At 41.4% G+C, this 16,841-nt stretch overlaps 1 protein-coding gene across 8 annotated transcripts in view; it reads right to left on the bottom strand.

Annotated features, from left to right (window-relative positions):
• Positions 1–9,427: 9,427 nt before the first annotated feature.
• FGF13 (fibroblast growth factor 13) overlaps positions 9,428–16,841 on the bottom strand; it is a 235,833-nt gene continuing 228,419 nt past the window's right edge. For all 8 annotated transcript variants that reach the window (XM_083486599.1, XM_083486598.1, XM_083486596.1 and 5 more), the window contains 2 exons: positions 12,967–13,165; positions 9,428–11,535 (listed from right to left, as the gene is read on the bottom strand). In XM_083486599.1, the coding sequence (XP_083342725.1) occupies positions 11,399–11,535; positions 12,967–13,165 (336 nt within the window). In that variant the 3' untranslated portion in view covers positions 9,428–11,398. The remainder of the gene's footprint in view (positions 11,536–12,966; positions 13,166–16,841) is intronic.

Raw genomic sequence — 16,841 nt, forward strand, 5'->3', positions numbered from 1 at the left:
TACCATGAGGCAGAAAGATGGAGCAGATGCTGAAAATTGGCATCAAAATGTTGGACCACAGGGCTGTGCCTGCCACGGGGCTGTGCCTGCCACACTTTCTCTTGGTCTCTTATTTCCCCCTTTTCGGTTCTTCACACTTCCATAACACTATGTGTTGGTCTGTTTTTAAAATCCTCATGAAAGCCATTACCCCTTATATAAACACATTTTTGTATGCAGTTTCGAAACAAAATGCACTTTTTCTTTTGCAAGCATTTCTCCTAATAGGCAGTATTTTTGTATGTCAACTTTCACCATAATATATGCATTTTTCTTGCACACATTGTTTGGTTGAAGAACCACAATACAAAGTGCAGAGAACTGTGGGTTTTGAAGGAGAGCTGTGTTTTGGTTTGTACCTTGCCTTGAAAAGCGTGAATCAGGTAGTTTCTCATTAGAATGCAAAGAAAACAGAATGCATCTCCTACATTCTCTGACCTCTGCTGTCTTGAGCAGGCCTGTTTTGAAGGGCTGTAACTCAGTGGTCGAGAGTGGTTGCTCACCCTTCTCAGGGAGGCGACAGCTGCGGACCTTCACCCCATCAGCCATCCCAGCAGCAGCAGCCCAAGTGCTGCCCAATAGTTAAGGGAATTCCCCAGCCAGCAGGATTTCCCTCCGGAAAGTCAATATAAAATGGGCCAGAGGCCCCGCTGCAAGGTTCAATGCCTAACAGTAGTTCCAGATAGGGCTAGGGGGCTGCTGCCATTCAGTGAGTAGACCATACTGAACTAAATGGATTATCAGTGTGACTCAGTATAAGGCAGCTTCCTATGTTCCTTCAGGTGCAGTGGTGGATGTGACCCTGTCGCCAGCATTGAAGCAAGACTCAGCTGCCATTCCATTCAGGTTCTAAACATGGGATAGTGGAGTGACATTGTGTCCTTTGTCAGGGCAAAACATTCTGATCTGGTCCTTCTTTCTCCAGATGTGCTCTATCCTTAAGCCGTGTGTTCCCATCAAACAAAAACTGCATACAAATAAGCAGTGGGGGCGGGGAGTGATATAAGCCTGTTCTGTGCAAACATTGTCAGCATTGCTGCTACATGGATGCCTTATTAGAAACAAAGGAAGCTGCCCCCTTTTTAAACCATGTAAAACCATCGGCCCATCTCCAGTTGTCTCTCCCAGCCCCACCAGGGATTGAACCTGGGACCTTGTGTAAGCAAAGCAGGTGCTTTACCACTGAATTATGGTCATTCCCACATCATTTAAAATCATGATCACATAACATGAATTAAGACAAGGAGGTATTTCTGGCAGACAGCAAACATCAGAGAAAGAGAGAGAGGGAGGGAGAGAGAGAGGGGCAGAGAGAGATTTTGTTCACTCCAACATTCAACCAGCTTACAGCCATGTCTTCTACTTTCCAATCATATATATGTTTTTAGAGTCCCATTCTGGAGAAATCTCCAGCCACTGAATATCCTAATATTCAGAAACCACCTAGAAAACTAGTCCTGATTTTTTCCTAATGTGGTGGAATCCCATCTGCAAAGATATACATGGATGGCCTCACTTTGATGAAAGAAATATAGAGGCTCGGAGATGGTCTGTAATGGTTTTCTGGGTTGTGCTGACAATGAGATATTGATTGGTCTTGAGCAGTGCAGGAAATTAAAAAAGAAAGAAAAAGGAGGGGTGATTAATCTTTGTCAGCCCCCAAAAATGTGACGCACGACTTCTCTTTCCTACGAGGGACTCTTTGACTCACTTAATCAAAGGCTGCATCTCATTTGGAAGCTAAGCTGCTTTTGTGGAATGGGAGCAGGGATCCCATCAGAGAGGGGTGCTTGGGAAAGTGCTGAATGATTTCTGTACTCCAAATCTCCTTGTCTCAGCAGTTCCCCACCCTCCGTGGGGCTTTAAATGTAGGGAAATGCTCAGTGAAAATCTTGTGGTGGTCATGGTGGTGGGGACACAGATTGAGGGACAATTTGGAGTGGGGAAAGGGCTAAGCACCCCTTCCTCTTGCAGTTTCAACTGATCATTCCCACCTGTAGTGTCTGTTTTTTAATCATTAAAACAGGTCACAAGGCTCCCATGCGGTTTGAGCTTATTGCAGTCCAGACCTAAGCACCCAAAACAGCAGGGACAATGGTCATAGGTGATGGAAGATGAAATCCAAAATGCCTGGAGGGCACTAGGTCAGGGAAGACTGCTATGCAGTTCAAAGTGACTTCAGTCCTAGTAAAGAGTGCTGGTCACACGTGAGTGGGAATTGGGACCTGAGTTTTAACTCTCTAGGTTTTCTCATTTCACTCACTCCCAATCTGAACAACCTCTGAGGTCTTGCATGCCTCCCATTTCTCCAGACGAGCCAGTCAAAACGATCCAGTTTTCTGAACAAATCCACAAGCTGTGTTTTTTTTTAGAAAGTACATCTTAATATAAATAAGTTTATTCAGTGCATGGTTGTATACAACAAATAATAAACATCTCCTTGTACAAAGCAGTCTGAAACAGCTCGAACCGATCCATGTCAGCTTTGTACAAATCTGCAACAGATGCTGACGTTGAGCAATGCACGAAATCGTAACATGTCATGCAACTCTTAAGCCAATATTCCAACTTTCTCCCATGCAACGGATATGAGGAACTAAATGGAAACCTAATGAATTCTTTTTAAATATATATAGGTTTTTGCTTTTTTAAAAAAGGGGAAAGGAGGGCACAATCAAAACTCTGCTGCGGGCAGAGATCAGGGGGCAGATGGGCTCCTTGTAGGAATGCATCAGATCCCTCCCTTCTCCCACCAGGCCATTGTCACACCACTATGACTGCAGTTCATGCAAGGCAAAACCCCTTAAATATTATCCAGGAGCTTGCTCCTTTCCATGGCAGGACCACAATACATCTGTCTGATAGCCCCTTGCACTTTAAGCCCCTTCAGGTGTTACAATCAGGTTAATGTGAGCACACGGTAGGAGCAGCAGGAACAGGTGTGTCAGCCCTACCCCACGACCCCATTATTTATATTATCACACTCCAACTCAAAGAAGGTAAACTTCTGCAACAGGGTGCCATTTGAATTCAGGGCCTGATTAATAATAATAATAATAATAAATTTTATTTATACCCTGCCCTCCCTGGTCAGAGCCGGGCTCAGGGCGGCTAACACCAGTAAAATTACAGTAAAAACATAATAGGAAAAAACCACAATTTAAAATACAGGTTAAAATCAATTTAAAATGCAGACCTTTAGAGACCCTAAGCACTTAAAAGATTTTGGTGCCCCCATATATTCCTAATTCAAAATATAAACAACTATAAACCCTAAAATAAAATTGTATGTTACGGAAAGAAACCAAAACCTACATGCTTCATTTTTGTAATATATATATATATATATATATATATATATATATATATATATATATATATATATATTGGGGGGGTCTACTTTTTCTAGTTGCAACGTCTTTGATCAGACCCTCAGAACTAATCTTACACAATGTGTTTGCTTCTACACTTAGTAGAGATAAGGCATCCAGCCTGCCTCATTGTATAGTTGTTCTGGGACATGGGTGGTGCTGTGCTTTAAACCACTGAGCCTCTTGGGCTTGCCGATCGGAAGTTCGGCGGTTCGAATCCCCGCGACAGGGTGAGCGCCCATTGCTCTGTCCCAGCTCCTGCCAACCTAGCAATTTGAAAGCAGTTCAAACTGTTGGGATTTTTTAATATACTTCATCTGAGAAAATGAATTCTCAGCTGAGTAATTTGTGACCATGAATGTTAAAAATCAGGCAACGGAAAACTTTTGTGGTGCCTCCCTCTTCCCTTGATGCCCGAAGCACGTGCTTAATTTCCTTCATGGTTAATCCAGCCCTGTTTGGAGTCATGGATGCTCCAGATGCATTTCAGAACCATGGCTTTGCAGGCTTCCAAAAATGCATGTGGAGCCTCCAAAGATAGAATGGGGTCCTTGTTGCAGAAGTTTGTGTTCCATGAGTTGGGAGGAGTTAAGAATGATAGCATGGGAAAGCAATGGGGACAGTGTGCTTGTCCCTGCCACCCCACACATGATTATATCAGCCTAAAGGTAGCACCTGAAGCTGGCTTCATTCTTTGTGGGCAGAAGACACTGGGCAATGTTCTCCTTCCCAACAGCATGTAGATATGCTTTAGGGGTTGTTTGTCGTGATGCTTCTCTTCTACCCTAATTTCATGTAAGTGAAAGAAAGAATTTTAATTTTTTTTTACAAACAATATTGATTTTCCTTATAAAAATTAAGTCACCTCAATTCCACAGTTTCTGTCTTTAGAAAAAAGAAGCCACGACAACAGTTTGTTTTTTTTAAAATATGTTACATAAAATGTAATTAAGAGAAAGCAGAGGGAAAGGAGGGGGAGAAAAAGAAACTCTACATATTGGGGATATTTTCATCCCCTCTATTTTTATTTTTTATTTTTTAGAAAAACAACAACCCAAAAACATTATCTTCCACTGACTGGGGGTTAACGTTAACACTTTGGTTCCTACAGACTAGGGTCAGCACAAGGACTTTAAACAGAATACTACAAATCTATTAAAAAATGTATATCTCTCAGTGTAGTTTTTTTTTTTTATCGCAAGAACACTTCTCTGGAGACTGAGACACTGACACTCAGCTCCAAACCTGATTTTTTTTTTAATTTTTATATTATACTACTATTAGCATTATGTTGCTTGAAAAGACACAGCGCTGAAGAAGACCCATTGGAGTTAAGGAATCAGAAAGTTGCACTATCCCAAATTAAAAGAATACATTGGGTTTGTTATCAATATCAAGCCTTAAGAGATATAAAATGGTAAGCTGAGAAAAAAAACCACAGAGTTCACATATCCTGTTTGTTTACCCTCTAATGCTATAGATATAGTTTTCTCTTGCAATTTGAGCATGCAGTTTTAACATGTATAATGGACTGGATTTAAATTCTACTCAGAGTAGACCCATTGAAAGTTAATCATGCCCATCATGGAAGGGTGAGAGGGGTATGTGTTATCAGTTTGCTTTTTCTTGTTTTTCTTATGAGTTTTGTGTTCTCATTTTTATGTTGTGAACTGCTCTGTAATCTTCGGATGAAGTGCAGTATACAAATGTAATAGATACTCCTGCTACTACTAATAATCTCAATGAGTCTGCTCTGAGTAGGACTAACCATAGGTATTACCCAGTGGTTCTAAGATTGCCTATTTTATTTATATTTATATCTTGTTTTTCACAGTTGTGCTAATTGGTATTTTAAAATGAGTATCTTGAGTGATCCTTTGTAAACCACTTAGAGGTTTTGGTGATCAAGTAAGCAGTATGCAAATGTTGTTCAATAAAACAAAGCAAAACAAAATACCCCAAAGTAAGCAGGCAGGCAGTGTGTCTTCCTTCCAAGGATGTCACTATATTCAACCTGTGTGTTCTTCCATGCAGTGACATGGATGGTGGTGACCTCCAAGCACTCTGAATATGCTCAGAGGCAACTGGAAGAGAGTTCTGAGGGCATATGTGGTACAGAAATGGAGGAAATTATTAGTCTTAAACCGTATTGAATTGCTGCATCGACGCAGTGTGGCCAAACCCTGTAAGATGTGCACTGTTTAGCACCATCTTTGGAGATGAGCCCTTTAGCCTGTTTGTGTCCTGACTGGAAGCTTCAGGTCAGATTCAGGCCATGGAAAGCCATGTTCTACCTCTACTGTTGGAGGCAGTATGATTGAATACCAGGTGCGGATAACGCTGTTGCACCCAAGACCTGCTTATGGACTTCCCATGATATTGGCCACTGTGGGAACAGGATGGTGGTTTAGATGAGCCATTGGTCTGCTGCAGCAGGCTTCTCATTGGCTTGTATGTCCTTCATGCCTAGATGCCATTAATGTGAACTACCCCTTAAGAGCATAGGCACCAGCTTTACACCAGGTGTGACTACCTATTTAGCTCCGATCTAGCAGCAGCTGCCCAGAGCATCAGAGAAATGTATTTCCCATCACTGCCAATGAGAGCTGAGCCATTCCTACCATGAGGCAGAAAGATGGAGCAGATGCTGAAAATTGGCATCAAAATGTTGGACCACAGGGCTGTGCCTGCCACGGGGCTGTGCCTGCCACACTTTCTCTTGGTCTCTTATTTCCCCCTTTTCGGTTCTTCACACTTCCATAACACTATGTGTTGGTCTGTTTTTAAAATCCTCATGAAAGCCATTACCCCTTATATAAACACATTTTTGTATGCAGTTTCGAAACAAAATGCACTTTTTCTTTTGCAAGCATTTCTCCTAATAGGCAGTATTTTTGTATGTCAACTTTCACCATAATATATGCATTTTTCTTGCACACATTGTTTGGTTGAAGAACCACAATACAAAGTGCAGAGAACTGTGGGTTTTGAAGGAGAGCTGTGTTTTGGTTTGTACCTTGCCTTGAAAAGCGTGAATCAGGTAGTTTCTCATTAGAATGCAAAGAAAACAGAATGCATCTCCTACATTCTCTGACCTCTGCTGTCTTGAGCAGGCCTGTTTTGAAGGGCTGTAACTCAGTGGTCGAGAGTGGTTGCTCACCCTTCTCAGGGAGGCGACAGCTGCGGACCTTCACCCCATCAGCCATCCCAGCAGCAGCAGCCCAAGTGCTGCCCAATAGTTAAGGGAATTCCCCAGCCAGCAGGATTTCCCTCCGGAAAGTCAATATAAAATGGGCCAGAGGCCCCGCTGCAAGGTTCAATGCCTAACAGTAGTTCCAGATAGGGCTAGGGGGCTGCTGCCATTCAGTGAGTAGACCATACTGAACTAAATGGATTATCAGTGTGACTCAGTATAAGGCAGCTTCCTATGTTCCTTCAGGTGCAGTGGTGGATGTGACCCTGTCGCCAGCATTGAAGCAAGACTCAGCTGCCATTCCATTCAGGTTCTAAACATGGGATAGTGGAGTGACATTGTGTCCTTTGTCAGGGCAAAACATTCTGATCTGGTCCTTCTTTCTCCAGATGTGCTCTATCCTTAAGCCGTGTGTTCCCATCAAACAAAAACTGCATACAAATAAGCAGTGGGGGCGGGGAGTGATATAAGCCTGTTCTGTGCAAACATTGTCAGCATTGCTGCTACATGGATGCCTTATTAGAAACAAAGGAAGCTGCCCCCTTTTTAAACCATGTAAAACCATCGGCCCATCTCCAGTTGTCTCTCCCAGCCCCACCAGGGATTGAACCTGGGACCTTGTGTAAGCAAAGCAGGTGCTTTACCACTGAATTATGGTCATTCCCACATCATTTAAAATCATGATCACATAACATGAATTAAGACAAGGAGGTATTTCTGGCAGACAGCAAACATCAGAGAAAGAGAGAGAGGGAGGGAGAGAGAGAGGGGCAGAGAGAGATTTTGTTCACTCCAACATTCAACCAGCTTACAGCCATGTCTTCTACTTTCCAATCATATATATGTTTTTAGAGTCCCATTCTGGAGAAATCTCCAGCCACTGAATATCCTAATATTCAGAAACCACCTAGAAAACTAGTCCTGATTTTTTCCTAATGTGGTGGAATCCCATCTGCAAAGATATACATGGATGGCCTCACTTTGATGAAAGAAATATAGAGGCTCGGAGATGGTCTGTAATGGTTTTCTGGGTTGTGCTGACAATGAGATATTGATTGGTCTTGAGCAGTGCAGGAAATTAAAAAAGAAAGAAAAAGGAGGGGTGATTAATCTTTGTCAGCCCCCAAAAATGTGACGCACGACTTCTCTTTCCTACGAGGGACTCTTTGACTCACTTAATCAAAGGCTGCATCTCATTTGGAAGCTAAGCTGCTTTTGTGGAATGGGAGCAGGGATCCCATCAGAGAGGGGTGCTTGGGAAAGTGCTGAATGATTTCTGTACTCCAAATCTCCTTGTCTCAGCAGTTCCCCACCCTCCGTGGGGCTTTAAATGTAGGGAAATGCTCAGTGAAAATCTTGTGGTGGTCATGGTGGTGGGGACACAGATTGAGGGACAATTTGGAGTGGGGAAAGGGCTAAGCACCCCTTCCTCTTGCAGTTTCAACTGATCATTCCCACCTGTAGTGTCTGTTTTTTAATCATTAAAACAGGTCACAAGGCTCCCATGCGGTTTGAGCTTATTGCAGTCCAGACCTAAGCACCCAAAACAGCAGGGACAATGGTCATAGGTGATGGAAGATGAAATCCAAAATGCCTGGAGGGCACTAGGTCAGGGAAGACTGCTATGCAGTTCAAAGTGACTTCAGTCCTAGTAAAGAGTGCTGGTCACACGTGAGTGGGAATTGGGACCTGAGTTTTAACTCTCTAGGTTTTCTCATTTCACTCACTCCCAATCTGAACAACCTCTGAGGTCTTGCATGCCTCCCATTTCTCCAGACGAGCCAGTCAAAACGATCCAGTTTTCTGAACAAATCCACAAGCTGTGTTTTTTTTTAGAAAGTACATCTTAATATAAATAAGTTTATTCAGTGCATGGTTGTATACAACAAATAATAAACATCTCCTTGTACAAAGCAGTCTGAAACAGCTCGAACCGATCCATGTCAGCTTTGTACAAATCTGCAACAGATGCTGACGTTGAGCAATGCACGAAATCGTAACATGTCATGCAACTCTTAAGCCAATATTCCAACTTTCTCCCATGCAACGGATATGAGGAACTAAATGGAAACCTAATGAATTCTTTTTAAATATATATAGGTTTTTGCTTTTTTAAAAAAGGGGAAAGGAGGGCACAATCAAAACTCTGCTGCGGGCAGAGATCAGGGGGCAGATGGGCTCCTTGTAGGAATGCATCAGATCCCTCCCTTCTCCCACCAGGCCATTGTCACACCACTATGACTGCAGTTCATGCAAGGCAAAACCCCTTAAATATTATCCAGGAGCTTGCTCCTTTCCATGGCAGGACCACAATACATCTGTCTGATAGCCCCTTGCACTTTAAGCCCCTTCAGGTGTTACAATCAGGTTAATGTGAGCACACGGTAGGAGCAGCAGGAACAGGTGTGTCAGCCCTACCCCACGACCCCATTATTTATATTATCACACTCCAACTCAAAGAAGGTAAACTTCTGCAACAGGGTGCCATTTGAATTCAGGGCCTGATTAATAATAATAATAATAATAAATTTTATTTATACCCTGCCCTCCCTGGTCAGAGCCGGGCTCAGGGCGGCTAACACCAGTAAAATTACAGTAAAAACATAATAGGAAAAAACCACAATTTAAAATACAGGTTAAAATCAATTTAAAATGCAGACCTTTAGAGACCCTAAGCACTTAAAAGATTTTGGTGCCCCCATATATTCCTAATTCAAAATATAAACAACTATAAACCCTAAAATAAAATTGTATGTTACGGAAAGAAACCAAAACCTACATGCTTCATTTTTGTAATATATATATATATATATATATATATATATATATATATATATATATATATTGGGGGGGTCTACTTTTTCTAGTTGCAACGTCTTTGATCAGACCCTCAGAACTAATCTTACACAATGTGTTTGCTTCTACACTTAGTAGAGATAAGGCATCCAGCCTGCCTCATTGTATAGTTGTTCTGGGACATGGGTGGTGCTGTGCTTTAAACCACTGAGCCTCTTGGGCTTGCCGATCGGAAGTTCGGCGGTTCGAATCCCCGCGACAGGGTGAGCGCCCATTGCTCTGTCCCAGCTCCTGCCAACCTAGCAATTTGAAAGCAGTTCAAACTGTTGGGATTTTTTAATATACTTCATCTGAGAAAATGAATTCTCAGCTGAGTAATTTGTGACCATGAATGTTAAAAATCAGGCAACGGAAAACTTTTGTGGTGCCTCCCTCTTCCCTTGATGCCCGAAGCACGTGCTTAATTTCCTTCATGGTTAATCCAGCCCTGTTTGGAGTCATGGATGCTCCAGATGCATTTCAGAACCATGGCTTTGCAGGCTTCCAAAAATGCATGTGGAGCCTCCAAAGATAGAATGGGGTCCTTGTTGCAGAAGTTTGTGTTCCATGAGTTGGGAGGAGTTAAGAATGATAGCATGGGAAAGCAATGGGGACAGTGTGCTTGTCCCTGCCACCCCACACATGATTATATCAGCCTAAAGGTAGCACCTGAAGCTGGCTTCATTCTTTGTGGGCAGAAGACACTGGGCAATGTTCTCCTTCCCAACAGCATGTAGATATGCTTTAGGGGTTGTTTGTCGTGATGCTTCTCTTCTACCCTAATTTCATGTAAGTGAAAGAAAGAATTTTAATTTTTTTTTACAAACAATATTGATTTTCCTTATAAAAATTAAGTCACCTCAATTCCACAGTTTCTGTCTTTAGAAAAAAGAAGCCACGACAACAGTTTGTTTTTTTTAAAATATGTTACATAAAATGTAATTAAGAGAAAGCAGAGGGAAAGGAGGGGGAGAAAAAGAAACTCTACATATTGGGGATATTTTCATCCCCTCTATTTTTATTTTTTATTTTTTAGAAAAACAACAACCCAAAAACATTATCTTCCACTGACTGGGGGTTAACGTTAACACTTTGGTTCCTACAGACTAGGGTCAGCACAAGGACTTTAAACAGAATACTACAAATCTATTAAAAAATGTATATCTCTCAGTGTAGTTTTTTTTTTTTATCGCAAGAACACTTCTCTGGAGACTGAGACACTGACACTCAGCTCCAAACCTGATTTTTTTTTTAATTTTTATATTATACTACTATTAGCATTATGTTGCTTGAAAAGACACAGCGCTGAAGAAGACCCATTGGAGTTAAGGAATCAGAAAGTTGCACTATCCCAAATTAAAAGAATACATTGGGTTTGTTATCAATATCAAGCCTTAAGAGATATAAAATGGTAAGCTGAGAAAAAAAACCACAGAGTTCACATATCCTGTTTGTTTACCCTCTAATGCTATAGATATATATATGTATAAAACATTAAGCATTAGAATTTCCCTCGAAGAGCAAAAAAGTGGTCTTTGATTGGACTTCTCTCTTGGCTGGACAGCAAATTCAAATCAGCAGTTAAGTGCTGCAAAAAAATGTTTTCCTGCTACTTAATTCTGCCCCCCCCCCCCAGCACAGGTGAGATTAAAGAGAGAGTGAGCAAGAGGGACATTTCCTCTCTGTGGTTTTATGCCGCAAGTTATGTTTTGTCTGGCTATCCTTGTGTGATTGCACAAGCACATTCTATGTTACTGGGCTCTCTCTTTTTTACTATTATCATTTGTTTAGAATTATTTTAGAACAACCAGAAGGTCTAAATGGCTGATAAGACAATGTGACCTATGCCAGTTTGTTGGCTTGCCTCGCTGGATGATAGGCAGCTAAGAAAGTGCTTATATCTATGATTCCAGAGGTAAGATTCCATTTACGCGTCTCTCCAGTTGCTCCCTAAACCTGGCTACGTCGATTCGTTTTGGCTCATGGATTTCCCACCGTTTAGCACTCCTGAGACGCTTCTGCTTTTCGTGGGGGTCCCACTGCCAGACCGTGAAAATTCTGTAAGATCATGGAGGGAAGGTTCTTTGTACATAGCCACTGAAGGAGAAGAAAAACAAGAAAAGTGTAAGAGAGTTCGTACATGTAAGGGCCGGTGTCACATTATTCCTGTCTTCTTTTATTCCACTTTCCCTTCCTCTCTTCCCATGCATTTCTCTGCTCTGGGATCTGCTCCAGACGATTGGAGAGACCCCAGAGCATATCGGGGGTGTGGGGCTATGTTGTGGAAGCACATGGAGGGAAGAGAGGGAAGGGACCCCCATGCACAAGTAAAAGTGCTTCACTTAGGTCACACCTGCACTATGCATTTAAAGCTGCATCTTAGCATTTTAAACAGTCATGGCTTCTCTCAAAGGATCCTGGGCACTATAGTCTGTTAAGAGTGCTGAGAGTTGGTAAGAGACTCATACTCCACACCCCCCACCAAGAGCTACAACTCCCAGAGTGGTTTAACAATCAGCTCCTATCTCCAATGTAGGCATGGGTAAATCTGTCAGTTGTGGTTTGTTTCCATCTCTCTCCTCTCTCTCTTTGCATTTTAAGTTCAGTTCTCCACATTTCCGGATCAGTTTCAGATTATTATTATTTTTAAAGCCTCTATGGAAATTCACCAGCATTTTATTGCAAATTTCTCTGAACAGACAGCTTTTAAAAATGCACCCCCCCCCCAATTTAATGCATTTGAATTTATGTGCAAACTTTACCCTGGTATATGTATTTTTTTGTACATGTTAATTACCTGGAGAACTGTACAGTGGTACCTCGAGTTACAAATGCCTCAGGTTACAAACGCTTCAGGTTACAAACTCCGCTAACCTGGAAGAGTTACCTTAAGTTGAGAACTTTGTCCCAGGATGAGAATGAAAATCGTGTGCTGGCGGCACAGCGGCAGCAAGAGGCCCCATTAGCGAAAGCACACCTCTAGTTAAGAACAGTTTCAGGTGAAGAATGGACCTCCGGAATAAATTAAGTTCGTAACTAGAGGTACCACTGTACTGCAAAATTTGGAGAACTGAAAATTTTGAAGGATGGCTGAGTTTCAGCTCATGTATTGTTTCGGAAGGCTCAGATTAGGAAGATTTGCCTTTAAACGCTAACTGACTTGAATTCCTCCCCTCTTCTCTATACTTAGAATAGCTCCATCTCAGCCCTGTAGAAACTCTTATCCATATGAACACAAGAAGCTGCCTTATAATGAATCAGACTATTGGTTCATCAATGCCTTACACTGTCTGACAGCAGCTATCCAGGGCTTCAGACAGAGAATCTTTCCCAGCCGTACCTGGAGGTGCCAGGAATTGAACCTGGGACCTTCTAAATGCAAGGAGGGGGCCTTGCCACTGAACTACACTTCCTCCCTGCACATTTTCTACGAATGTCAGAAAAGCCTGCACTTTGGTAAAGCATGCAGAGGAGTCTGGCATTCCAGTGCACCTGCAGAGCTCTGTGCATGCCTGGATATTTTTTTACCTTTTAATGGTTTGGGAAGGAAATGTGCCGCCGCTTTGTTTTTCTTGACGTGGTTTCCTTTCATGATCTCCCCTTCTTTGTTCAGACCCAAGTACCAGCCTCTCCCTGACTGCTGCTGTCTGTAGATCATGGACGAGTATGTCACATAGTAGTTTTCAAAAACCGACTCTTTGAACTTGCATTCTGGTGTGAAATGTTCCTGCAAAGGAAGGGAAGGGAAAGGATCAATATGTGCCAAACATAACATCTGCTAATGTAAAGGGGAGGGAGGAAACATCTGATAATTTGCAGGCTTCCACAGGCCAAAAGGGTTTCTCCTCCTCCTGCCCATTTAGAGATCAGTGGCCTTCAAAAGAATTAGTGCAAGAAATAACACAATTTGGAGCACACGGACCAATTCTAGGAGCAGCCTGAAGGTAGCGTGATAATAAAATCCCAAGTGAAGAAGTATTGATCAGAAAGAGAATCTTGTTATCAGATCACTAGCACCAGCAAGAAGACAGGGGTGAACAGACCTGCGTCAAGGATGGGAAATGCCTAGACTGAAAAAAAGATTTAGAGGGAGAATGCAGGGAGCAAATGGTCTTTTACCAACTGAATGATGTTAAAACAACATCTACCGGCTACCTCATTACATTGCAATTATTTATTCATACCCTTTTATCAGCATGCTGCAGGCTGGATGCCCTTGGAAGCCTACAATAGCTACTGCAAGACCCGCGATGTAAAACCAAAACAAAACAGGGAGAGCGACAGACAAAATGATGGTCTTAAATTTACATGACTGTCTCTCAAGGATTCCTTGTGTGAGGCCTCTGTGAGCTGACAGGAGTTTTGGAGAAAAGTTGAGAGAGGAAGGGAATGAGGCTTAATGGTAAAGAATGATGGACAGTTGTCAAAGTGATTAGCAAAGGCAAGGTGCTGCTCTTACTTCTTTGAGAAATGGGCTTCAAGCTTTGCTTTCATTTGCAATGGAAGCATATAGGGGGCTTTGTAAGCAATCTAGTCTGCTGCAGGAAATCTGAAGCATCTCCAAGAGAGGCCTGCTTAGACTCTGCATTAAGATGCCGAGCAGGAGAATGTTAAATTTTAAAAGTTACAATTCTCAGATAATAATATTATTTGAAACCATATGCCAACTATATGGGGTTTGACAGCGGGTCAGCATAGATGGACTCTCTGCACCGTAACTTCTTCCAAAAGACCAAGTGATTCATCAGAAAGATAATACTATGCCCCCCCCCCCTTTGAGCAATGGATAGAAGGCATGACAACTCCTGCAATAAACGAATGGATAGCTTTTAGACATAGATTGTGTATGAATAAATACAGTGATATTTGGAATCCATTCAGACATCATGTGAGACCACAGGGAAACTTAGCTTGATGCCTGGACTGATGAACTATGGTTTGCAATCATGACCACAGAATCAGGAAACTTTCTGAATCAACAAAATCCAATTATGCTTATTGCTCCACCGTCAGAGGCTGCTAGAGATAGTATACTTATGAAGCCGAGGAGGTAAAAACTGAAAGCAATTCAAGCAGCTCTTAGCCACCATTTGCCTTTTTAGTATTTAGCCATGGTTTGTATGTTATGTGTTTTGCACAAACCATAGTTTGCCAGAGTCTCTGAAATTGAGCATACTGTGAAGGACTCAAGAACAAAATATGAGTTTGAATTGATTTTCAATTTGCTAACTGCAATGAGAATATTTGCAGCAAAAATCGGGAATGAAACAATTTACCTTCAGTCCAGCACTGGAGTGACAGAGCTTGGTAATCTCGAGTCTTCTAAGATTAACATACTAAATGCAAAATGGGGACATACTTACTGCAATCAGTAAGCGTTTGTTTTCACATTTCCCATATTAGCTTTCTTGAGCCTTATGATCCACGCTATCAGCGTCATCTGCTGCCCCACAGGTTAGAAATAGATTTAATGAGCTTAAGTGACAGGATGGTAGATTTTGATGGAACATTAGGAGACACTTATAAACAGCAAGAGCAGTTCATCAGTGGAACCAATTACCATTGAGGGGGTGGGCAGGCTCTCCTTCACTGAAAGTCTTCAAGAGGCTACAACAGCTATCTGCTGGGGATGATCCAGTTTTAGATTTTATTCATTAAGCAAGTAGTTAGACTAGATTACTTTCAGGGACCCTTCTAATTATTCTGTAATCCACGGCTTGCCACTGTCAGGTTACGTATGGGGCAGGCAGGTATGAGAGAGGTGGTCTGTAGTGGCATCTGAATTCTGTATTCTTAGAACCCAACCATAATCAGCCTGGTTCCACCATAGTTTATATTTTGCAGAACTTAGAATGTTTAGAACAACATTCCCTTGATCTTTTCTAACTGATAATGTGTTTTAGTGGGCTTGTTTCTTACATATTTTAGCTATGGGTGCTTTAATGTAGTTGTTTGAGTGTGTATTTTAATTATGGGTAGCTGTAATTTTTTAATAATTGTTTTTATTCTTGTTTCTTTGCTGTTGGCTTTGATTTGCTTGGCATTTTGTCTTGAAATGAAAGGCAGTTTATAAATTCGAACAGCAACAACAGTACTTTCCCCAAGTAACTGTCTCAAACAGGCATTTGCTTTCAACTGACTGATTTAAACATATTTTAGTCTCCTGTTGCTTTTCTCAAATTACTACTTTTATACAACAATGCAATCCTATGCATCTTTTATCAGAGGTTAGACCCATTGTGTTCAGTGGGGCTTACTTCATATCCAGCATGCACTGGATCACACTATCCAACTTATAGTTTATAAATGTGATTATTTTATAACCTATGGTTTCTACTGCTCTGTGTTTGCTGTTTATGAACAGTTATGGGTCTGTGCTATGGGTTGCTGTATGGCTTTTATTTCATTACATCTTATTTATTAAATTTCTATCCTGCTCTTCTTCTTCTTCTAATTTTTAAAACCATTTATTTCTATTTTCAGGTAAAAACACGCAACATAAAAACAAATAGCCCCTTCCCTTCCCCCACAGAAGTGCACAAACTAGAAAAAATCAAAGAGAAGAATTATTTCCCTCATTGTACAAAAGTGCCATTCTAAAAGTCCCAATGTGTTGCTGGCAGTCTGTAATCATGCTCTTTTGGCATTGCATAAGTAATAGAGTTGTAGCCAGTTGAGTAAAAAGTGTTGGATTTAGTCAAGTTGGAGTAGTTAATTTGTCCATCGATATCAAGCCCCAAAGCTGTGAATGCCAAGCCTCAAATTAGTCTGTATTTAATGTCCTCTCAAACCTGGAGATGCTAAGCTTTGCTGCTGTCATTAGGGTGGGCTATAAGGTCTTTATGGGGGAAATCTTGGGTATCCTCTGCATAATATGCTAACAAAGCAATATTATCTTTTTTCTGTTATGCTTGTGTTGTAAGTTGCTTAGAGACTCCTGATGTAGCAAATAAAATTATTAAATAAATCAAACCATTATTAACTATTATAACTATTATCATTATTTATAAACCACTTTGGGTATTTTGCTTAGAAATGTATGCTTACCATTAATGGAAATAAATAAATGCATACACTGGAGACACAGACTATGGCAAAACAAAAGAAATAACATGACATTTTGTAAAATTTGATAAATACCGTAGATCTTTACGTTTGAGGGATATATTGCAAGTGAATATTTCTGTGAGACATATGGATAGAACCATAAAATTGTAGCCCCCAAGGGTCATCCAGTCCAACCCTCTGCAATGCAGAAATCCCTGGGTGGGCTCGAACCAACAATTTTCTGGTTAACAGCCAGACCCACTGTCCCATCGCACCACAGGATGTTGGAGTGTGTCACACACGCATACATACGGTGGTGCCTCGCAAGACGAAATTAATTCATTCCACGAGTTTTG

Source organism: Podarcis liolepis (genome assembly GCF_965112155.1).
Source record: "Podarcis liolepis genome assembly, chromosome: Z".
In the NCBI taxonomy this organism is placed as follows: domain Eukaryota; kingdom Metazoa; phylum Chordata; class Lepidosauria; order Squamata; family Lacertidae; genus Podarcis; species Podarcis liolepis.